Source organism: Toxotes jaculatrix, chromosome 4 (genome assembly GCF_017976425.1).
Source record: "Toxotes jaculatrix isolate fToxJac2 chromosome 4, fToxJac2.pri, whole genome shotgun sequence".
NCBI lineage: Eukaryota > Metazoa > Chordata > Actinopteri > Toxotidae > Toxotes > Toxotes jaculatrix.
The window spans coordinates 30,509,105-30,534,139 of NC_054397.1; the positions used below are offsets into that span (position 1 = coordinate 30,509,105).

The 25,035-nt window shown below is 39.3% G+C and overlaps 1 protein-coding gene across 1 annotated transcript; it reads right to left on the reverse strand.

Annotated features, from left to right (window-relative positions):
* Positions 1-807: 807 nt before the first annotated feature.
* Positions 808-24,568, reverse strand: wdr17 (WD repeat domain 17). Its single transcript, XM_041035896.1, has 32 exons — positions 24,486-24,568; positions 20,389-20,517; positions 18,192-18,375; positions 17,842-18,072; positions 17,508-17,618; positions 17,205-17,345; positions 16,897-17,019; positions 16,299-16,486; positions 16,008-16,176; positions 15,632-15,723; positions 15,252-15,334; positions 15,062-15,148; positions 14,664-14,828; positions 14,022-14,137; positions 13,190-13,276; positions 12,621-12,770; positions 12,397-12,527; positions 10,336-10,461; positions 9,845-10,000; positions 9,673-9,737; positions 8,678-8,810; positions 8,349-8,437; positions 6,298-6,397; positions 6,039-6,178; positions 4,661-4,772; positions 4,412-4,553; positions 3,686-3,788; positions 3,448-3,549; positions 2,785-2,883; positions 1,961-2,028; positions 1,440-1,537; positions 808-1,362 (listed from the first exon to the last, which is right to left on the reverse strand). The coding sequence occupies exons 2-32, from the start codon at positions 20,509-20,511 to the stop codon at positions 1,243-1,245; spliced, it is 3,834 nt and encodes a 1,277-aa protein (XP_040891830.1). The 5' UTR covers positions 20,512-20,517; positions 24,486-24,568; the 3' UTR covers positions 808-1,242.
* Positions 24,569-25,035: the final 467 nt, after the last annotated feature.

Consider the following 25,035-nt stretch of genomic DNA (forward strand, 5'->3'; position numbering starts at 1 on the left):
TAACCTCCACACCACTGTGCAGCCCAACAGTAAAATTAATAGACATTATTGGATTTTGACTCCATTAACACCAAATTGGGTATACACCCTAGCAAGACAGAGATACACAAGATCGGTTGCAAAACATGGCCACCATCAAGTAAAATTTCAATTCGAGAGGCAGAAGTTGATTATTTGAAGTGAACTTGAGTGATTATTGGCCATTAGTCATTAGCCCTTTGTCCATTCACCTCAAATCTTGGTAGATGTCTTCAGGCCACTATTGGGAACACATTCACAAAAGAATTTTAAGCCCAAACCATAGGGAGTGCCACAAATTCCCCAATTCTGTATCTGAAAACCAAGTGGACAGATGTTCACCAAAACTGGTGTGCATGCTCTGGGGGCAAGAATTAACCAAATTTTGAAGTGGCATATTGATTGGTGAAAGTGGACATCATTTTATTAAAATCTGATGAAGGGTGCAGAAATGCCGGAAGTGATGCAGGCTTTGTGGCAATGAAACAAGCATGTGTGTGTCTCATTCCTTCTTTAAACAGAGTCAAAATAGCTGAAGTGACTTTGCTCAGCTTTGTCAAGCCTGAAACTCTCAGCCTCTGCTGTTCACAGCTTTCATTTTGAGCAAGGGCGCTACTTCCTTCTGTTGAACGAAAAAAGAAGAGAAGAAGAATCTGTAAATTGCCACTTGCAGTTATGTTGTTTCAAATGTTTTTACTATTTGCATCTTATTTTTGCATCAGTTAGAGTTACCAAAATGAAACAAGGTCAAGTCTCACATATATTTGCAATGATTCCTTTATTCCAGTATTTAGCATTTGCAACAGTAGAAGAAAGTGATTCAAATTTATTTTCCGTATACAGATAAGTTGAAAAATTATGTGAAGAAAAGAGCAAATGACCCACATATCTCAGTTTATAGGAATCTATCCTCTCAAATGATGAATGACGATTTTGTTTGGGTAAGTTCTCAGCTAAGTAACAGCTAAGCTAACCAGTCCCAAAAGCTTGTGAGCTTGTAGGAAACTGAATCACAGTCACAAATGTACCACATTTGTTGGCTCAATAAATTATAGAGTGGGCCACACAGCTGAAGCACAAAAGCGTATTTTCAGTCAAGTTTTCATTTTTCTTTTCCATCACTACACTTTATCCTCTGGCTTTTGTCTTTTCCTTCCTTCCAATGTGTAAACTTTTCCCTCGGACTGTCCTCTTTGTGTGTGTGTGTGTACGCTTGCGTTTGCGTTAGAAAGGGTTGATGCGCAGTCCTGTTCCCAGAGGCGAGAAGGGGTTCACTTTTGCCCACATTAGCGCATCATTAAGTGAGATTGCTGATTTACCATCTTCCAACAAAAATACTGGACCCTGCACATTAAAAAAGAAGAAAACCATGAGAAAAGTCATGTTGTCAAAACATATATCACATATATGGAAACACACACCTGTATTCTGTGTCCAGTGAAACAGGACAGCTGAACATCTGAGTGGCTTGGCAGATTGGACCCTGTCACATAATCAGCTCCACTCAGGACGAACACAGCTGAGAGAGGAAGGAAACACGTTTTACTGGTCATGATTACACATAACACGGACTAACCATCAATAGTCCATTTTAATTATTTATGGAGCATAGCAAGATAATACTTCACTCTGTCTCCTCTGCTCTTTAATTTAATTTCTCTTTAATTCATAATAATTTCACCCTTGAAGACACACTCAATCCAGTCAGAAAGCCTCTCAGATCCACAGTAACCAATCACTAATCAGCATACTCTTATTAAGCCAAATTAGCTGTACCTTAAGGCTTGCTGCCTCCAGCTCCTAATGCTGATGTATCAGACCACTACCATCATCAAAATCCTGGCTAAGTCTTGAGGATTTAATATATGTTTTATGAGCACACCATTATTTCTTTATAACCAGGCCCTCCTGATTAAACTGGGGCCAGAAATGTTGTTTTTACCAGAGTCTGTCGGCTGGATTCTCCTCTCCAGGCAGCTGAATTCTTCTCTTTGACACTCTGATGGAGGACTGTTGCAATCAAATAGAAGAGATACATTTGTGCAAATCCAGTGAAGTCTGCTGTCAAGACACCCTAGCATCTCTAGCTTCTCTGATTTTAACAAAGCTGCACAGCACTTTGAATTCCTCCTTGTGGACTTCACATGAGGCTCCATTCAGAGTCCTTCTCATCCACAAGTCCTTGATACCTCAAAAAGATGTTTACCTGATTTATCAATCTGGCAGCATAATGACCATCATTTTCATCACTTGGGTCAACATATTCAGAGGCCATTCAGTTGCTCTCAATGTATCGCTCTTATCCTGTGTTGCCTTGGTAACTGGCGTAATAGTGGCCTTAGTTCTAGAGCTACTGGGCAGTTGAGACTAGGCCTGATTACACTGGAGATTAGGGGAGGTGATGATCTCCTCAGTGTTCTCTTCTTCACCATCTGCCTCTTTACCTTCATTTCATTATTTCCACTAGATAGATGAGGAGGAAGCATAGCTATGTTACGCTTGGCCCTATATACAATGTTGCCCATAAAGTTGGAATAAAATATATTTTACCTCTTCTCATGAAACAATTGCGACAACATGATTTTTTTTGTTAGATAAAGTGTTTATCTTCTCAACACTTTATCATTGCACCTGGTCAAAGGTGATCACTGATGTGTATGAATAGGAATAAAAAGAGGAATATATGTGTATATATATATGTATATATATATGTGTGTGTGTGTGTGTGTGTGCGTGTGTGTGTGTGTGTGTGTGCGTGTGACCTACTTGCTGTTACTTTGTGTGCAGGCCCGCCAGGCATCCAGCTCCACAGACAGCTGCTCAATCTTCAGAGGAACACATACCTCCCTCCGCTTCAACAACTGACTGAGAAACACAAAGGAAGACATGGCGTTTAGACTGATTAATTAATCCACTTATGGTGATTATGGTGGTTATCTAAGTAAAAGAAATACTTAATAAGCAGCCTGACATCAGGCATCAAATTAGCATTGCAAAACATAGAGGTCTTTACTCAACATATTCTTGTAGACTCATTATATATTTACCACTAGTTAAATCTAGATCACAAAGTAAGATACTGGATGTCTGTCTGCCAACTGGGAAGGCATCAGGTGGTGACCCATTGCAACAGTCAACAGTATAATACTGTGTGATAAAATATTGATGTTGTAGGCAACAGCCGCACAGTTAGAGCTCCTAATCTTCCTCATCACTTAACTGTGTTCAACGTCAGTGTTTTTAAAATTTGAATCAGTGTTTTAAAACTAAAAGACCAATCACTACAAAATATTATGAGGGGGTTCGATATATCTTTAGCCAGTATGACCTGTTTTTGACAACGCGCCACAGAAAAGAACACAGTTTTGGGTTTATTGCAGCCATGTTCACTAAAGAATTACTAACACATCCACACAGTTGTGTGTTTACCTGGTGTATTCATAGAGTGCAGGTACAATGCTGGAGTACTGTCTTCTAATGGCAAGCAAACCTCCAATATAACCAGATAGAATCAACAGCTCACTGCGGGCTCTACACACACACACACACACACACACGCAAAGACCTGGATGGTGAAAAAGGCTGACAATGTGTGGGAAGTAAAAGCAAAATGGAAATTAATGAAAATCAATTTGAACACTAATGCTACAATAATAAATGGTTTTACTCTGTCAACTTGGCCATAATGAGGCGGTCAGTTCTGATGTAACTCATCAGGTCAAGGATTGGATGAACACTATCCACCGTCCAATCAGATCCAGTCAATTGTTCTGGTGAAGAAGAAAGTTAAAGAAAGCTTCATAAAGACAGAAATTCTGATTCTTTTCTTCAGTTTGACAGAGGCTGCAATGAATACTTAATTGGGATCAGCGTTGAGAAGATATTATACTAACTGCCTTGCTAACTTTTTTGGATATGCATTTATCTTTGGTATCAACAGCTTTGCTAAATGTTTTGATTGGAATTTACACAGTGCAGTCACAGTGCAGATTTGGAAGGTCTTCATGAAGACTGGCTTGGAGACTGGTCATTCATAAATTACACTTGCAAACCACAAGCATGTGGGAGAACCATCAAATGGCTGAATTTAGAATAAAAATGAAGTATGTCCTTCTTTAAGGCTAAAATGTGAAAACAATATTCTGAAAACACATTTCTATGAGTTACACCAACTACTGACATGTCAGAATCTGACTTTTAGAAAAATAGACTCATTGCACATGGATGTCATCAGGTCTAGTGCCATGCTCATGTCTAGTTTTGTGTGTTTTGGCGAACATTTAAATATTGCCAACTGTTTAATGTTAAAGGTCATTTGAGTGAAGTTGTGTCATGGGCAGATGTTAGGTAGGAAATTGCACATAAACACACACTGACACAGACTTGTCATTACCTTTAATGTGATCTATCCCAATCCGAAGTGCATTTTCAGGTTCAGAGCTCAGCAGGTGAAATTTAACTGTGGAAAACAAATCTCCTTCATGCATGGCTGTCTCTGCCAAGGCCTTACACTCCTCTAATGGAGGGAGACCGCACTTGAATGACAAACAACACCATTAATACCATTAATATAAGACATCAAGCCATCATTCCATTTCATCCAAAACATGTCTTAGTTTTCACTGGAAGATGACCTACTCACCTTTTCATGTAATTGGTTGATTTCAGCAGCACTTCCTGGGTAATATGCACACAGCTTAGCCAATAAAATGCAATTGTCTGGAATCATTTGCAGTAGGTCAACTGAGAGTTCCCTAAATTTAAACACAGGAAACATAAACATACATTGGCTGTACCTTTCAAACGGCCACAGCCCATTACAGCCACTAATCTGAGTGAAAGGAGCAGACGAAGAACTCTCTAACTTTAGATCCCTGCTGATCCAAATTCACTCAAACTGAAGGATGCTGAGGTGACAACTATTATGGTGCATTCAGACCAAACAGGTGAATTTTTGCCTCACATTGCTCATGAGAATTCAAGGATTCCTTTGAATCCTTGAATCCTTTGAATCCACATTGCTCATGAGAATACTGTCGCTGGACTGTTTTTGGAGTATTTAACAATCCGCAAACATTAGCCCTTGATAGCCAATGGGAGTACTGTGTTCTGAAAAGAGAGGATCCATAGATACCACATACCTTTGCAATGTTTATTTTCACCATCAGCCATGACCAAAATAACCACTATTGCCGCCTAGTCCCAGAAAGCCAGCTGTGCTAATGTTGGCGCTAGTGCTAACTCAGCTCGTGGTAAAGTACAAGCTGGAATAGCTGGAATCAAGTCACAGATATATATTTTCAGAACTTCCTGGTAGTCCTACAGTCTCACTGATTTTTCTCCAAGCCCTCTCCATTTTTGTTCTGCCTGTGTATTACAGAATTTGTATCGTGCAACTCATAGGCTTTTGTAACAAAGTGTCATGCCAAGATTTTGCTCAAGTTGAAATATTTTCTCATCTCATGGACACATATTCACAGCTCTTCTCACTCTGTATCTAATTGTATCGTGGCAAAAGTTTGCCTTGCGTTTTGTCTGAACACACCCTGAGGCTGTGTCCTGCTCCACAGAGGTGACAGGTCTGCCTGTAGCGGTGGTGACTGGGCTTCACCTATGCTCAAAGTATTATATATATATATATATATATATATATAAAACTTATAAATTTCAAAATTAGGGGCATGTCTAATTATGTAAAGTCAATACTGGACAGTAAACCCATTGTTATTACAGCTGGCTGAACACCAAACAAAATAAATGTATTATTATTGGTCACATGAAGATGGTAATAAGCTAACAGGATATGAGTGAATTGGTGGTTTGTGATTGTGGTTTGCAACATGAAAAAATCCTGATCAAATTTCTTTTAAGTAAGAAAAACAAATAGTACAAAATTAAAAAAAAAAACTGAACAAGAAGAAGAAGCCAAGACTGGACTAGTTCTAGTTTGGATTACTTTGAAGGTTTACAGGAGAGTAAGTTAGTATACATTAACTGGACATGCATAGATAGAGACATACCATGTAGGTGTGGTCATGTACTTCCTGGCCAAGAGTTCAAGGCAGTACACAGTGCTCTGACCAGCTGCCTCTCCCAGGACAATACCCACACATGCAGCCAACTCCAGCTCATTACCTCGGATCAGACTAGACATGGCTAACTAAAAATATAACACACACAAACATACACATTTCAGCCACATTTTAAAATAATTTTTATGCACAGCAAAGCTTGCATACAAATGCACTAATGGTAACATGCAAAGACTCTGGTGTGTACCTTGATGTTGTCCACAGCTAGGTGACAACATGCTGCCAGGATAGAGCATCCATCCTGGAAGTACCATTCAGCTAGTTCCTTACATACCTTATGGAGGAGGCTGGACACAAAAAGAGAAGATAAAGCCAGGGCTTGTGATGAAAGTGGATCTGCTCACAAGTATTCTGGGATTCATTTCAGAGAGTTAATGAATTAGTCTAAAGTTTTCTAGTGGGGATGCTGAGTTTATTTTTAACCACACACATACATATGATGCTCTTTATAATTTACTAGAATTAGCTGATCAATTTCTCCACATTAAATTATTCATTCAGACTGCACACAAAGGAATACACTCAATAATGCTGCTAATATTAGTTTTAGTATTAGACTTTAGATATATTTTTAGAGATGATATAAACCAGTCATGGAAATGTTAGATTTATGCCTCTGAAAGTTCAGATCAACATTCTCACAAGGTTTTCATGGCAGGGGAGTTAACAAAGGTTGAATCTGGTGCCTCAAAGCCTTTGGGCCTACTGCTAGTCCCTACCTACTTGGGAAAGTTTTGTCCTAATTTACCTGTAAAAAGTTTTTCACTGGATGAGGTCCTTCACTGGGCTGAGGTTGTTGGCAGAACCATATATGTGTAACTGTGTAACTGTGTGTCTTTTTGTTTTGGAGGCTGGTAAACTGTGAACACTAGACTGGGATATGCAGATCTGAGTAAGAGTAAGAACAAAATGAGACACTTTTACATGATAAGTTATCTGAAAAAAACAGCAGCACCACCACCACCCTTCCTGTTAGGTACTGGTACAGAGTGAAACTGAAAAATTAGACCAGTTTCATCAGGCCAAGTCTCAGTAAGGAGAATAAAATCAAGCCCATGAGATGTTATAATATCATTAACAATGAGAGTTTTATGAGGAAGGGATCTGACATTGAGGTGTGCCATCTTTAATGCACGTTTTTGGAGACTGAGTTTAGGAGTCAGAACACACAGCGTCAGGACCATCAAAGTTAGGCCTGGAAATAATGTACAGTACCAGTCAAACATTTGGTCACACCTTCTCATTCAGTGGTTTTTCTTTATTTTTATTACATCAAAACTATGAAGGAACACATATGGAATTATGTAGTTAACAAAAAAGTGTTAAACCAACCAGAATATGTTTTATATTTTAGATTCTTTGAAGTAGCCACCTTTTGCTTATATGACAGCTTTCCACAGTCTTGGCATTCTTCCTTTATAGTTTTGATGTCTTCAGTATGAATCTACAATGTATAGAGTAATACAAATAAAGAAAAACCACTGAATGAGAAGGTGTGTCCAAACTTTTGACTGGTACTGTATGTGCAAATAGTCTCAGGGCTTAATATTAGGTCAAACACATTGAACATAACTCACTTACAGAGAGGATTGGGATGGAAACTGTGTATATAGTAAGATTTTGGCAAAAAGTGTTTGAAACATATGACGGGCAAAGGTGTAGTGGTTTATGCTGCTGGGGTGATTTAAGAACGTCCTACTGTACAAACTGTAAAAACTGATGACTATTTGGATTTCTGTGGAACTGACATGAGTCAGAGCTGACAACAGATTCTGTTCTCCTTGATCAAACTGCGAGCTGCTTTTTTGGATTTTGCTTGTATAACATTTTGGTAGTTTTCAATTGAACTCTCGTGCTGGCTTTTCTCATGCTGAGGAGACAACTTGCCAAAAATACTAATAAATACTGATAAAATATCACCCGCTTCTCCATCAGCAGCTTCAGGCTTCTATCCCAGTCCGACTGTTTTACCTGTTGCCTGCTTAACTTCTTAGCTGTTTGCCTAAATTTGTCTTTCTGCTGTTGACTGTAGTAAACTTATCACTCTAAATTTTGTGCCATATGTGTACACTTGACAAACACCCCAATTATCAACACAGTTTCTTGCCTATGAGGAGCTTCAGACCAAAGGTATCTGTAACTGTATACCATTTCAAATTCACTTCAACTTGTGCAACAAAGGTAAATCAATGACAGAATCTTAGCATTACTGTTGGGGTGTGCATATTTTTGCATTACCTCTGGTATTGTTGTATGCTATCCACATCATGAGTCATGTGGTTGACTGGGGAGCTTTGAGGTGCTCGAATGTTCCCTTCGCATGCTCCCTGGAAACAAGAAATATTATTTTTATCATTTGTGATCAGTATTATCACAACAATCAAAATTACTGTTCAAGTAGTCCCTCACCTCTCGTTTTTGTCTTACTTATTTATCCAACCCTCCTCTTCATGTTCTGATCTGTAACCATTTATTCAAGATCTACCATTCATCCACCTCCAAAGAAAACTACTGTTACCTGTCATCTCATCACTTCATCTGTGTCTTTATTCCTTCCCTCTCTGTACCTGTGCTATCAGTAAGGCCTCTAGCAGTTGTCCTCTGGAACTGAAGAAAGTTACAAGTTTTTTTATGTCTCCTGTGGCAATGCAATATGGGATAGCATCATCATTATCCTCAGCCATCAGCTGATCAGCTCTCCTGCAACATAAGCATATAACAATTCCATACAGAAAACACAGGTTATACTTAAACACGCCACATATAAAGGTTTATCATTTGCGTTTTTATTGTGTGTTGTATTTCAATTTAAATTGGTAAACTGACAAAACAATCGTTTGGTTTAAAATCAGACTGTAAGAATGTAAAAATGCAGACAGTGAAAGGGCTTTTCAAGAGGCCACTGCTTAGCAAACACTAATGAAACAAAGAGCACATGTATTAGTTTTTTGTTTTGTCATTTTACATTTTTTGATTTATCATTATTATTAATTATCTAAAATATTTTAGGGGCTTCATTCAGATTTGCATAACCAGTAGCTGTTTTGTTTGTTCTCTTCCTTTTTCTCTCTTGCTACAAAGCACATTCTGAGCTTGCCACACATGGTCTCTTTGCTGTTAATGGTTGTTAGATTAAGCAGTGTTCTGAAGGAACATTTTGATTCACACAGACAAAAAAGCGAAATTCAACTCAGTCTTATCCAACTCATCTTTTGTTGATACTGTGTCAAATAAGTTGTGTGGTTGTGATGGTTGGATTCTTTTGTTACTATTCCTGATATTTTGTCCACTATTACAGTCTCAGAAATTCCCACAAACACCTGTCTGACTTGATGGCAGTGCAGTATTTTTGCAGGATTATTGCTTTGGTTTGCACTGTACTGTCCACCCCCTGTTCAGGTACTTATGACAGTACCATAAGTTATTGAACAAACATTTTTAAAAGTCTTCTAAGCAGTGCACACTGAGTGCAAAACAAATGTGGACTGGGGCATGAAGTATGTGTTGTATTTCACTTTTATTGTTGTTTAGTTGAAAAGCTGGGGAAAAAAACGTGGTTTACCTCTGCATGAGTTTCTTCCAGTACTTCGTGGAAACTCCTGGTGCCACAGATAATGCTTTCTCCCACTGAAAGAGAGATAATAAGGCTCTCCCTCCATTCGAGTTCATTTCTAGGAAAATAACTACACACACAGTCAGACCTGTGCACACTCACATACACATACACTCCCTACCTGTCCCAGCTCCACCATTAATTCACAGTATCGTTGAATCTGCCCCAGTCTCAGATGGATGTCTGCTGCTTCTTTCAGCCTCTCCTCTTTACTGGGAGCTCCAATACCTCCTCCAAATTTAGACATCTTGACTATAGTCAACTCCTGTGCTTCGGACTGACAGACAGAGTGGAAAACTTGGTAACCCAAATACCTCAAAATATAAACACCTTCAAAATTGGACTTTTAGCTGACTAGAACATAGAAGATGAAAACATTCAGAATTGAATTCACAGGCATGTTGTCTGTTTAGTGGCAGTTAGAATGTGCAAAGGGTTGGCAAAAAAAAGAGAATTCCTTGCAGTACAAACTGGGTCTGTCATACAGTGATTTGATTAGCTGTCTGTCAAAAACCATAGCTTGTTTGAGACAGGGCTTGTAAAAAACCGCTTCTTCGCTTTGTGGTCTCTCTAGATTTCTTCACATGATGACAGGGAATAAGAGCAACTTACTGTTTTAAACTTGAGAAGGTGCTTCATGTGCATCACTCCTTTGCTGTAGCTAGCTGGTAGCATTGAGTCGTCCTGGCCGTTAATGACTGATACCAAGTCCCACAGGTTGCTGCTGCCTCCTGGAGGCTAGTACAAGATGAAGTACACACAACTATGTTCATAAACACACAAACACACGTGGAGCATGTACGTTCATACAAAGAAAACAAATAAAAAATACTTTCATTGATTCACTGAAGAAAAACGTTTACACGTTTTTACATGTTGCCAAATTTACAGTCAATGTACCCAAAAATTATTTATATGTTCCTTTAGTAAGGAGAAGCTGTATGAGAGGTGACTGATAAGTTTGTCGCCTAAGGTAGGAGTCAGTTTTAGAAAGCCGAGCACATTTATTTAGCATACTGATCCCTTGTAGAAGTCAGCATCTTGGACCTCCACAAAGTAGTCCACAGCAGCAATGGCGTTCATTATCAATGTCAAAATGTTGACCACTGAGCTCCGTCTTTATTTAGGGGAAGAGGTAGTAGTCTGAGCGTGTCAAATCAGACAAAAAGGGTGGGTGTTGGACAAATTCAAATCTGCATTCCTCGATGGCAGCCATCGCCACTGTGGACTTGTTGAATGGAGTGTTGTCCTGGTGGAAGAGCACTCCTCTTGTTAGCTTCCCACACCGAATCTTCTTGATTTTCTCCTGTAGCTGTCTCCAGAGATCAGCATAGTAGGCCCCTGTAATAGTGTGACCCTTTGCCAGGTCGTCCACCAGCAGCACTCCCTTTGCGTCCCAGAAAATGGAGGCTATCACCTTGCCTGTGGTCCTCACCAATTTGGCTTTCTTGGGAACTGGAGACTGTGGGTCTATTGTTTTTCCATCTCTGTTGTGATGGACCCAAGAGTCATCCATGGTTACAAACTGCCATAGAAATCTCTCTGGATCCCCCTCAAAAATGGCAAGATTGTCCCTTGACATGTTATTCCAAATCTGCTTCTCATCAGGCCCAAGGAAGACCTGACCTGACACCTTGGTCATTAGGAGATGTGGCTATGTACTATGTGGCTATGTGGCTATGTACTGCTGTGTTATTTGTTGATCTGTACAGATCATTTCATGGATCTTATCAATGTTCTCCTCTGTGGTGACACTGGCCAGCTCTCCAGGATGGGGGTCATCTTTCAGCTTCTTTCTGCCAAATTTGAATTCAGCAGCCCACTTCCTCACCATGCTGTAAATAGGGGCACCCTAGTGTTGCCACCATGTCCTCATGGACCTCCTTTTGGGTGATAGGCACTTCAGGCAGAGGTAGCAGATGACTGCTGAGTGTTGACTTACAATTTTCAATTACCCGAAACAGAAAAACCACAAAACTTATTAATTTCACAATTTCTGCAGAATCACTCAAGTGACTTTGACCTGCTTGTATATGTAACAAGAGCTGGATAACTCAAGTCATTCTACCTTAGTCCATAAACTATTACCCCTTGTATTAAAGCCTTTCCTTTTCTAATCTCTGTTTGATTTGTAAACACAAAATAAAAGGTTGCCAAAGCTTAGATGAAACAAATTTAGGGCTTAGGCTCCTTCATTTTTTCACCATCCTATATACCAAATAGTATAAAATATATGGTGTGCCAGCAACGGAAAGAAACTTAATAAATGGTTTACAAACAAAGCGTTCAGATATATTTCAGTTTTGTACTTGTATTTGTGAGCTGATTTCTAGATTTCCAGTTCTAAATAATGTGATATGCAATAGGGAACATTATTTGGTAAGTGAATATAGTAGCTTTTAATCAATTATGAAAAGAGACTCCCTTGTAGTGGACTCCTTAAGTAAAATGTACACACATTTAGCAGCAGAGGCACACTGCATGTTCATAGACTTAATCTGAGGCAAAATGATTCCCTAGTTGAATTGCATATCCTTAGATAAACTTCTGATAATACAGACTAAGATTACATCAGGACTTTCAGAAGCACTCATCAGCTTTGACAGGACATTATGAAGGTATCACGGTGAATTAGGTGCCATTTTATCACATGAGAATTTAGAATGTAGTTACCGAAAAGCATTCAGAGAACCAGCGAAGCTTCTTGGCCCTGATGTCTAAACTCAGTTTGTCCAGCTCCTGTTTGATGTCTCGAGACACTTTACCACAAAGCAGTGGAGGTGAGCCAGGAACCATAGCTGTGTCTGCAGGGCACACAACCACCACAGATTTTTTAAATAGATTTAGATTTAGATTTAGACACCATAAAACAGAACAAATCAAGCGTCTGTTCATACCTGTGTTTCCTATTATCTTTTCCCAAGGCTGGTCAGTCAGGATGTTTAGCAGCAATGGAGAGATGAGGGGTGTGAGAGACCACAGCCTCACCGTACTGTCTCTGCTACAGCTGGCCATGGTGAATGGACGACTCTGGTGACATGTCAAACCTACAGACGGACATGCAGTTGGGAACATGGATTTAATGGTATGGAAAACAGAGGTTCAAAATTCTGTCTTGGCAGAAAACCATCTCTAAGTACATGCTGAAGAGAGTAAATGGTGGTTTGAAAGAATGTCTCACTTTTTTGGATTCAAAATTTCCAGTGAGCTTGTGTAGTTTTCAGTCTATGTGACAAAAGTATATAAAGCAATGTGTTTTGTATAATGTCTGTCCTTGTAAAAACTACTTGAATGTGATGCAATGCATTTCTGAAACAATAAAAAAAAAGAGTTGTTGCATTTAATCCATAAAATTCAATTTGAATACCTAAAACTTCTTTTTTACATCACCACATACTATACCTGAAACCTATCATTTATCTCCAGCATTAACTAGTAGGTTGTTCTTTCCACAATCCTGTCTTACCGTAGACATCAGCTCCATGGTCATAGGCTGTATCTAGACACGTGCCATCTCTTGTGTCCCACACTCTGATTGTATAATCCCAAGAACCTTGAAAATAATACAGCGTTTTACTACTTAAATACAACAACTGACTGTATAGTCCTATCCCTTAAAAATAGAGTTCAAAATCTATGTATGAGCCTTCTATTTTCTGTATAGGCCAGTATGGTGTCATTTTATGAATGTACATATAAAACATTTCTACAATATGCTGTTTCAGGTCCTTTTGAAATACTATATCAGCTGTAAATAACAGTTGGTGAACCTGAAATGTGTAATTACAATTTAATCAAAAACATTTAGGATTGCAGCGGAGGTGTGTGTTGCCTGATGTTGCTGTAGCTTCCTACAACTGCCACTAGATTTTACTAAAGAGCCATATTTTACTGTCAGTTCCTAATGGTATCTGTATGAGTCATGATGCTGTAGTTTAAAAAAAAAATGTTTTTATTAATTTCTCCATCAAATTTTACATTACATTTTACAGTGGTTACAGTAAAGGTAAACTATACAATTGACGATTCTATCTATTTTAGACCTAGACACCTACTCCTACAGTTTCTTGACAGAAGAGCTTTGTAAGGAAAAGATAAATGACAAAAATTCTGATTATATAATTAAATGGTCAGAGAGTGTATCTTGAAACACATACTGCCTCTGTATTCATGTGGTTTATTTCTGTTGGCCTGTTCAGACTGCACTGAATAGACATACAGTGGCAAGCAAGAACACAAGTAGCTCATCAATGCAGACACTGATAACATGTTGATCACAAAACCTTTAGTGGTATTACCTGAAATGAGGAGGTAAGGAACCTCTGTGTTCCACATCAAGCCTCTGACTGGAGCTGTGTGACCACTCAGCACATTGATGCATGCGTCCTGTGTGTAGTCCCATATACGAACAGTACTATACAGAGAGAAACACAATGTTGTCTCCTTCAGTTCATTTGAAACAACAGTTTAAATGCCAAATACTTATTTTCTTCACCACATATAATGCAAGAATATTCACGTTACTGCAGGGTTTAAGTTATTTATGATAAATAATCATTTTAAGAGTTTATCAACATCATTATAAAAAATAAAGGCCTCTTGTCTTCCTGTGCTAAACATGGTGATGTAAGTAAACCATTAACAGCATCTGAAATAATTAAATGACTTTGACTTGGTTGTTCTTTAGCATTTAGCTAGTCAGTTCAAAGAGTGAGAGCAAGTTCTAATCCTCAAAAATAACAACATGCTGTAAACACAATGTCCACATCTTAGAATTCACATGCTTTATGCTCAGTGCTCTTCTTTGATTCCTTGTTCTTGCTTTGTACCTTATAATTTGCTGTTGCAGTGGAACAGATTCCTCTTTAAATGATCATCTTATCCAACAGAAACATTTTGAACAGTCTGTAGTACACCTAGGTCTCTGTGGATGTACTCACCCATCATCTGATCCAGAACACAGTATTCCCTCTCTGAGGGGAGACCAGCGAACATGGAATACTTTCGCTAAGTGCCCGGTGAAGACCTTCAGAGGCTGATCGGAGCTGGTGGCCAGGTAGTACACACGAACATTTTTATCCTCACAGCCTGTTGCTATCATATCCCTACAAAGAGAGAAGGAGATAGGAGGATGTGTGACACACTCTGGCCACTTGTTAGCAAGACACAACACTTTTATTTTTGACAGTATTAGTGTGCTTGAAGATGAATGTAGACATGGTTTGATCTTGCATTGACAGTAACTTTATATATACACACACACACACTACACTGCAATACGTAGCCAGTTGCAGCATGAGGTGAATGACAACAGATGACAGATGGACTGATGTCTTACTTGTTGTTCTGGCTCCAGTCACAACCAAACACAGCAGCAGGATGTTTGTACTTATGGAGGATTTTACCATCAATGGTCCGAATGATGCTGTTGTCAAATCAACATAAAACATGTAAGACTCTCTGTGAGGGATAAATTTATAATACTTTCATTAAAAAAAATCCTCACAGAATAGAACATAAGCACTTACCAGAATCCATCTCCACTACAGGTAGCGATCCTCTTTGAATCTTTATGGCTCCATGATATACAGAATATACCATTCTTACCATGCTGGAGGAACACAGAGAGCTTCACTGCACTGTCACTGCAGACATCATCACATCATTCATCATTTTCACTAAGCGGTAGCTTTGCAAAGACAGATTAATTCCAGCTGGTATGGAAACAACATTTTCAAAGTGAAGTGTATTTCTTTCTTTTTTTTTCAAATTTCTTGTAGAAAAAGAGGGAGACGGCAGCCATATTTGAACTTATTTGACTCAACTCTGTAATACACTGCTGATTTTCACACATTCATTAGGCACAGATTCAGTTTTAAAATTATTTTGCACTGAAAGTTAAAGTAACCTCATTAAAGCGAGTGATGATCTTTCCTTTCCTGACGTCCCAGATGAATGCTCCATTACGAGAAGTTGCCCCTGCAATGCAATTCAGGTCTCCTGAAAACAGAGCAAGACACATACAGACAAAAATGCCAACAAGAACAGATGATACACTTTCTATTGCTGCTGGGATGGAAGTCTTTTGTATCATTTAACTTACCAAGTTTGTGTATGTACTTTTGTATGTGTATGTACTCTTTTGTGGACTGGGACATTGTGTTCATTTGTTTGTGTATGTTTGAATCCAGTCCACATTGTGGAAAATTGTTTTTGGTTTCATCACACAGTGTTAAAAACAATGTGTATATGTATGTGCTTGTGTGTGTGTGAAATTAACGTACCTGGAGCCCAGGACAGGGAGTAGACCACTCCTTCATTGCCAGGGGAGGTGTTAACAGCTGTTAGTGTGTTTGTGTCCCAGATTTTAATAGTTCCATCAAAACTAGCCGTGGCCAGCAGGTTGGGATCATCAGGCTTAAACTTACAGTCAAAAATAGTCTCCACATGACCCTGAGAACAAGACAAAAGAGAAAAAAAAACAAAGTAAAAGGCAAGTTCTTTTATTGGTTTGTTCATTGGTCATGTGTAAGTATGTGTAGGCTGTTTCATTTACAGAAGATGTTATAAAATACCAGGTCTCGTAGGAAGTCCCACTTCTTGGCACCCATGTCATAGAGTCCCACCCCTCCATCCATGAAGCAGCAAACAGCATGGCCAGGAGGCAGAGAGAAAGAGCGATTCTGTGACAGGGTCGGGGGAGGTACAGCCTCGCTGGTGGAGCTGGTGTGCTGACTTTTACTCGGAGAAGAGGAACTTGGAGCTGTAGAGAAAATGGAAAAAGTCAAAGAAAAAAACAAAACATCTAGTGTTTTATTCTAGAATTCATAAGGAAGATAATCCTCACATTTCTTAACAGTGAGTCTCAACCTTATTTAAGAAGCTAAACACATGAAGCCTTAGAAGAAGAAAAGTGCTTCCACGACATTTAAGGAAAAACATTATTAACAGAGTCTCTTCTGTTGTGCTTTGGTAAATGACAAACATATAGCTGTCCCTGAGAAGCACAGATCCAAAGATGTGGATTTTGTCTTAAACCTGCTCTTGTACTGTGGCACAAAATATTTGCACAGAGACAGAAGCACAAACTAAATATACATCCAGCAAAGCTTGTAACAGTTGTCAGCTTTTGAGTCACAGTACAAGTCCAAAAGGTTTTATTTTAAATTTTACCTTTCTTGGCAAGGGGGGCATTGAGCACATGCAAAGCATGAAATCCAGTCTTTTTCAGTTTAAAGCTGTCCAGAGGAGTGGAGCGAGACACATTCCATACCCTCAGTACTCCAACCTGGGAGTCTGACATACAGACAAAGTCAAAACACTTAACACGTTTCAAAAGTCTCTTTCATTATGCAAATGTGTTGTATTTTTTTTTGACCAGTAAACTTGTCTTCTCTTAATGCATGGGAGGTATTAAAATGAACTACAACTACTATCTTAAAATAAATACACACACCCCAAATTAAAAACCCTGTCTTTACCTCCAGTAATAAACATGCCTGGTGCAGAAGGGACCCAGGCAAGACACTGAACTGATGCAGCAGCCGAGGGGAAGCAGAAGGACGTAATACAATTCAAGGCCTCACTGTCCACTAGCCTGATACCATTATGAAGGTTAGACACTGTGAGAAAGAAAATATATTCAAACACCAGCAATAGGTGTCGTAGAAATAAAAAGCATCATTAATGTTCTAAATATCTTTTTGTGAGTGTTTTTTCTCTTTTGAAATTCAAATCTCTTCAGCTAACAAAATCCTAGCAAAGTTGTTAATATTCTGTCTAACCTAGTAAATAGTCGGTTGACAAAGGGTCCCATTCCAGAGCACTAACTGGGTCCTCTTCGTCTGTGCCCTCTAATGACTCTGGACGCAACACATGCTTTTGGCTTTTACTCCCTAAAAATGAGAAGACAGAGGTTAAGAAGTTAATGAAGATGTGTGTTTTCAGGTGCATGACTCTGCTTAAGAAACGTAAAGAGAGGGACAGGGTTTGACATGTACAGTGTATGTCATGGTTGGGCTCATAGTATAAGCCTCCTCCAGGCAATGACATCAAAAGATGCATGTGTGAATGTGTGTTTTAATTCAACTTTTAACTCTCGCATGTGTCCATCAGCACCTGGCTGAAAAATCGACAAGCTTCCATCTGTGTGTCCAAACACCAGCTTGCCCTTCTTGGTGGGGTGCCATCTGAAGAGACAGATATCAGACAGGAAGGAGTGGGCTTCTTTATGCACTGTGAACCCAGGGTCAGGACCTCCATAGACCCAGATATACAACGGCCCACGCTGGGAGACAAAAGCCACTCCATCGGCTGAGTTCCAGCACCAACTAACTGATGTCGGTACACCTAAGAAAGTAGAGGTGACATTGTGAAATTTTACACATGGGATAAACTTTATAGAGGTAATAATCTAACTTTAAACACTGCACTGTGTCAGTAAAACCTGGTGTCAATTATCCATCTACCTTTAGTATTGTCCAGTCTTGCTACAGCCTTTTGTTCTGCTACGTTCCACACTATGAGCAGGTTATCAGCAGAGGCTGACGCAAAGAGGTCAGGGTTGTCAGAACACCAGCTGATAGCTGTTATAGTCTTCTTGTGTTCTGACATGATGGATCTCAACTTATATTCATTGTACTGCTGGTCCAACTACAAAATGGAGATTCAGAGAATGACAATGAATTAGAAAAAGGGAAACTGTTCTGATTTACTACCTGTTTTTATTTACTACCTCACTGTGGTATTAAATGTGGTGTATGATCATAGACTGTTCATTGAAAGATTTTGGAGGTTAACAAAGGGTCTAAATCAAGAAAAAAAATACATGGGACAAACAGGCTGAAGTTTGAATGCTTTAAATCAGTGACTGACTACCTAGGGTACACATAGGACAGGGGAGTGATTCCCTATCTAGGATTTTTACCCCAGTCGATTCTGCAGTTGCTAGGGGTGCATAAAAAATTTTAAGGTAGCTCAGGTATTTTGAAAAAAACTTGCATTACATTAAATAAAAAACAATACCAAAAATTAATCTTACATTGATGTGATCCTTATCTTAGTAACGGTTATTTGTTGTAACAACAACTTCCCACCCCTGGGCCAACTGGCGTAATTACGATCAGTTTCCTATCAACTTGAATCTGCTGTAACACCTTTAACCCACCTGAGTATGCAGTGCACCAAAAAAGTTAGCAAGCTAGCAAAAAGTTGAAATGGATAGCTAAAGATAATATATAAATGGTTAAAACACCCTGCCTCTGCTACTTCAAGTGGCCGTAATACCAATGCAAACTTGACCGAACCCACAGAAAAAGAAATGAAAACTGAACAATTCTAGGATAATTACAGTACGAATTTACATGTGCCACTACAGATCCACTACAGATCCACCACAGCCACTACATTTTTGCTGTGGAGAAATACTGTCAACAATACAACTCCATGAAGCCAGCTCGTTTAAAGAGACACCTGACCACCAAGCACTCCAGCCGCATTTGTAGGAGTGGTGTATTTTTCAAATGAAAACTGACAGACTTCAGACAGAGGACAGCCACCAGTGTATCAACCAAAATATTGAGGCACCTTATGATATGTCACTACTTATGGCTAATTCTATGGCCGAGAAACTGAGGAGATGTGAGGGTGGGGATGTGAGCTTTCTCTCTCTCCTTGATGGTCCTCTTACCACCACAAAGAGATCTGTTGAGAAAAAAGTAAAACAAATCTGTGTAAACTCAACAGTGAGCTGTACTCCTACTTCAGTGATACTGAGTCCAAGGCTGCAAAACTGGACTGGGTGAGGAACCCTTCCTGAGTGACTGAGACCAGCAGCAGCAGCCTTCCTACAAGACTGCAGGAACAACTTATGGATTTGTCTTCAGACTGTAGGCTGAAGATGACATGTGCCGAAAGGACATTGACACTTCTCGCGTGACGTAGAAAAGGAATATCCTGGTTTGTGACAATATGCACTCAGGCAACTTTTACTCTTTGAATCTACCTTATTGTGTAAAGTAACTTCTCTTCTTCCACCCAAATCAAAACAGAGGAAGAGAACACCCTTCCAGCTGTAGCCACCCTGCCTCTAGAACTGTCAAAACGTTTGAAGGACAGACGGGGTTGTGTATTTCATTGGAAAAGGTAGTTGGTAAGGTCTATTTTTCACTCGGTGTACACTGAGTCATTTTTGTTTGGTTGAGAATAAATTACTGTATAAATAATCTCTTTTATATAAAAGCATTTAGTAAAACAATAGTTTGTCTGAACATGTTTGGAACATAACTGGTTGGTGCCAAGAGAGGGGGTCCATCTGCCATGGCTGGGGGTGCAATGGACAAAAAAGGTTAGGAACCACTGCTTTAAGTAATTCTCTTATTTAAAGCAGTGATTTGGATACACTGCACTGTGCATAATTATTCTTGAGGTATGAGGTTTGCAATACACAAAGATCAGTTTTAGGTCAACCATTCACATTTTGCCATTGACCTCACATTTCCCGTGATCAGTGATGAAAAGGAAGTTTAGATGGTGAGTTGAGTAGAAAACAGAGGTGCCATACTGTATGTGAGAACTGATCAAGTAGGTAACCAGGTGCACATAATGCCATCTTAGATTTTAAACATTCATCATCCTCATGAACACAAATACAAACAAGCAGTTCACCTGGTAGATGTATATAGCCAAAGTAGCACAGTAGGCAAAGCGGTCTCCACTGGCAGCACAGACATCTTTATTCCAGGGTTGACAGCCTGCTGCTAGCAAGCCCACCTGCTTCACCTTCGCCATCCTCACCTAGAGACACACAAACACATGTATAACACAAAATTATGTTACATTTAAGTAATTTTACAAATCTTAAGATGAATCCTTTCCCCGCCTTTCAGTTATCACTGAGCACACAGTATCCACTAACTGTTCTGTAATCTGAATGCTGGCCCTCTAACATTGTCCACTTCCAACCCTGTTTGTGTCATGTTTTATATGCTGCATCTCCTCCTCTCCTCCATTCCTAGCTGTCCTATCTTCCTCCTTTTCCTCCTTTCACCCAGCCCGGCCATCAGCAGGAGGGTCCCCCATATGAGCCAGGTTCTGCTCAAGGTTTCTTCCTGTTAAAAGGGAGTTTTTTCTTGTCACTGTCGCCTTAAGTGCTTGCTCTGGGTCTCTGTAAAGCAGTTTGAGACAATTTTGATTGTGGAAGGCGCTATATAAATAAAACTGAATTGAATTGAATTGAAAAAATTGAATTATATGTTCTGTTTATTTGTATATTCTCCTCAATGTTTAAGTGGCTATGACTTTGTAGACAAGCAAAGCATTGATCTCAGATGCAAATGAATGAATGAATGGAAGGAATTTCCCCAGATTTCCAGTGTCTCTGGACACGTTATGATAAAAAAAAATATCTGTATAAAGACTGTTTATCAGCTGTGAAACTAACCGTTGTGTTTTTGTCTTGTATTGCATTATTTGGTGTTTGTTAGGTTGTTCTGCAATCACACCCATCAGACTACTCAGACAACAAACAAATGAACTCCTCTTTAGCCCATATTTATTTGAGAGCTGTTGTATTAGATTTTATCACAGTGTACAGTTCTGCTACAGCTGGGATAACACTGACACTCAATATTGGCATACAGCAGATCCACAGGTTAGAGAGGATAAGATGATTAAAGAGAAAGAGACATGAGAGGATTGAAGTAATCTGTGCTGTGATTGGCTAAGACCAGTACTTATCTACTGATTGAATGCTGTTACTGGGAGGAAATGACTAGTGATGCAGTGTGCAGTATGTCTGAATGGCTCATTGAAGCCAGTTCACCCAAATCACAGAGGTAAAACAGGGGACAGGGGATTCCCTGTCAAAAGTAATCTTCAAAAATGTGTTAACCTGTTACGCTGTAACCTTTTACTGTAAGGTGTAAATTGGCTTTACTATTACATAATGGCGGGACACTTTCTTGATTTTTTAATGTTTCCCACATCTTTTTCCTTTTGCTTGTAGTATCTGAATTTAGTTCTGCTTTTTCTTCTCTGCAAGAGAATTTATGAGAATCTACAAAAAAGAGAGGAGCAGTGTTCATTTGATGACAGAGAACCTTTTGAGGCTGAAGGGCAACATCTGTGTGATGAAAACACCAGACTGATTAAATGGCTCCAAATTTGTTTCTCATACTTACTTTCACCTCAGAATGTACATTAAGTTATATCTTTCTGGTACCGTAAATTCCGGACTTGAGCGCACCTGAATATAAGCCGCACCCACTAAATTTTAAAAGAAAAAAAAATTGTACATATATAAGCCGCACTTGACTATGAGCCGCAGTTGTCTACGTTGTAACATGAGATATTTACACAGAAAGATGTTACACCGAAAGATGTTTTTAACTTCTAATTAAATAAATGCTTTTTTTCCGAACAGTGCCTCTAACAGGGCAGTAAAATGGCTGGTTAAAAAAATAAAAAATACCAGAAAAGTCATCATTCCTCTCACTCCTGCGCACTAAAGCCACTGAAGTTGTCTTCTTCAGTGTCGGAATTGAACAGCCTCAGAATTACTTCGTCACACACTGCCTCAGTCTCTCTTTCATTGTTTTCATTGTTCTCTCTCATTAGCCCGTAAAAATCTATAAATTAGCCGCATCCTTGTTTAAGCCGCAGGGTTTATTATGGTATATATATAGTTTTTAATGTACAGAAAGTTTGATTAGACAACTTCTTCAATTCAAAATATATATTCATCTTTTCAGCACAAACGAGAGCAGAGTTAAACCTGTGTGAAATCACTCCATTTGTGATAGTTCTTAGAATCATGCTTAGAAAACACTCTTCCCCTCTAAGATTGATTATTACTGTGAAACAGGATCTGTAGTCTCTCAACCTAAAATCCAGAGTCATTAAAGCACACTAGTATTCTTGTCATATGGTGAGACTTACTCTCACACTGACAGACACACAGGAGGAAGGAATAAAGTTTTACTTTGTCCAATAATAATGGTTTACAACCACAGACCTGCAAACCTGTGGACATTCCCATCAGTCTCAGCAGCACATTGTGTTTAGTGCTAATTAGCTAATCTTTGTAGGTAAACATTCTAACCTCACTATGGCGAATATTGTAAACATTATACCTGCTTAGCATCAGCGTGTTATTGTCATATTCATTGTGCAAATGTTAGAATGCTGATGTTGTTGCCTAAGTATAGCATTACAGAGCCACTAGCATGGCTGCAAACTCTTGTCTTGTTATATACTTACCAATTTTTCATACAACATAGTGAAACTTCTAGGACCTAAACATTAAATAAAAACGTTTTTTTATTTACGATAAGGTCATTCAGCTACACTCACATGTTCAGGTTCAGGCATTAGAACAGCTTCAGCCTCTTTATCAGTTAAAGTGTCTTATAATGAATTCAGTAATGCTATGTGCAAACAACCAAACCTGTTAGGTACTCTCCCTCTCTTTCAAACACACATAAACACTCACTGAGACAGTCAGCACCTTGAATATATGTGTGTAACTGGTTGATGTCAGAGATAAGGCTTCTTTCTCAGCATGCTCAAGCCAAGACAATGGTTCATATTTAAAATCTGGTTGGTGAAGTTATTTCCTTCTAATGCACAATCAGATTCACAGCTTTTAACTTACAGCAGAAAAGGTCAGGTGTAGCCAGTAACATTAATGAAGGCAGTGTTCCATTAAGTATCCCAGGAAGTCTGTCCAGTGAGTCAGTATGTATGATACCAATTCCTGGGATTGGCTCACCAAAATGGCCTTCATTAATGCTATTAATTACACCAGAGCATTTCCTGCCTTGACATGTCAAAATGTCTGCCATAATAAGGTCTATTTAAACTTAATACATTCCCAGGAGACCACTCAAGACTGAGCTTTAAAAAGAGTATTCTCTACACAGTAGGTTAGGTTACACTCACCCAGCAAGAATGAACCACGATAAAGACATGTTCCGTTTTGAAATAATTCAGCTGTCCATTAAAACTGTACATGTTTAGACAGGACAATGGTGTCTTCCAGCTCTCCGTATGGCTAGTCAGCATTAGCCTGATACAGGTCTCCTCCTTGGGCAATTCATTATTCTGTTCAATTCGGTTTTAGTCATTCTCAGATGAAAATTGCATCTACGGTAATTCACAATGCGAAACGGGACTGAAAGGTTAAAGTTGTCTGATACGTCTACGTTAACGCTACCGTCGTTTCAGTTTCATGTCTTTGATTTCTCATAAAGGATTGGGCTTTAACCCAGGAGCTAGACGTATTTTCATAATGGAAAAACACTGTTGCTTTGGGTATGGGTTAGACAACAGAACATGTTCGAAACTAATATTACCAGAAAGAGATCGCTTCAGACATGACAATAACAACAACAGCAATAATAGTGAAGTAGCCTTAATCAAACGCTCGTCTGGACCACCCTAACCCTAACCCTGTCTGTTAGCTACTAACGTTAACTAGCTATTTTGATCCCAAACGGCCGCCACCAGCAGCTAACAAGACGCGGTTTGGTGGTTTCCTATTATATTTCAGGAATATGCAGATTGTATCAACAGGTTTTAGCAGCACCAGCTAATCCGTGTGGAAACTGTGTTATTGAGACACTTGTGTCGCAGATGTTCTCTGCCTGAACACACACAGCGGCAGGTCGGTGGTGACTGATTAGACATGTCTGTTTTGCGTGTCATCGCCGTTTATATTACAGCACTAACATGCACCTGATGTGTATCTGTGTTTCTCTTCTTACCGTCAGGTGTCGGCTGGCTCGTGCACAACGGACAGCTCCCAGGTGCTGAAATGTGCCCTTGCACACCGTTCTCCGTGTGAGGTAGGCCGTAACCACGTCAGCGATTGGTCCGCGGGAATAAGCATTTTGATCAGTCATTGGCTGTCCGGGGTGCCAGTAAGACCAATTCTTCCACGTAAATGGTTGGTCTCAGATTCCAAAGCAGATTCAGGGGGAAGTAAAGTCTGGTTTTCCGTCGATTCGTGCTTCCCTTCACCTTATCCATACCCAGTTATGTCTTACGATGCTTAATCTGACCCCAAGCAGTTGTCTCTGCCGACAACATTCATCACAGTACTGTATATCACTGTATATACACTCTCATCCACATGACTTGATTAGATATGTTGATCAGCTACATCTGATCATCATTGAGAATTCTGTTTATATCTAGCCAATATGGGCCGTGAGATAATAACGTGACAGCAGTTCTGGTAATTAACCTCATCATCACTTATTGATGTGGCTCAAGTTATTATTCTTACTAATAATAAATAAACTTTAGTCAGGA

Bases quoted from the DNA above. Each gene is read 5' to 3' on its own strand.
- wdr17 (XM_041035896.1), bottom strand. From the start codon at position 20,511: ATGGCGAAGGTGAAGCAGGTGGGCTTGCTAGCAGCAGGCTGTCAACCC. The intron at 14,138-14,663 runs GTGAGTACATCC...CTCTCTGTATAG, and splicing joins TGTTCTGGATCAGATGATGG to TACTGTTCGTATATGGGACT. The intron at 4,773-6,038 runs GTATGTCTCTAT...GTTTAAATTTAG, and splicing joins TACATGACCACACCTACATG to GGAACTCTCAGTTGACCTAC.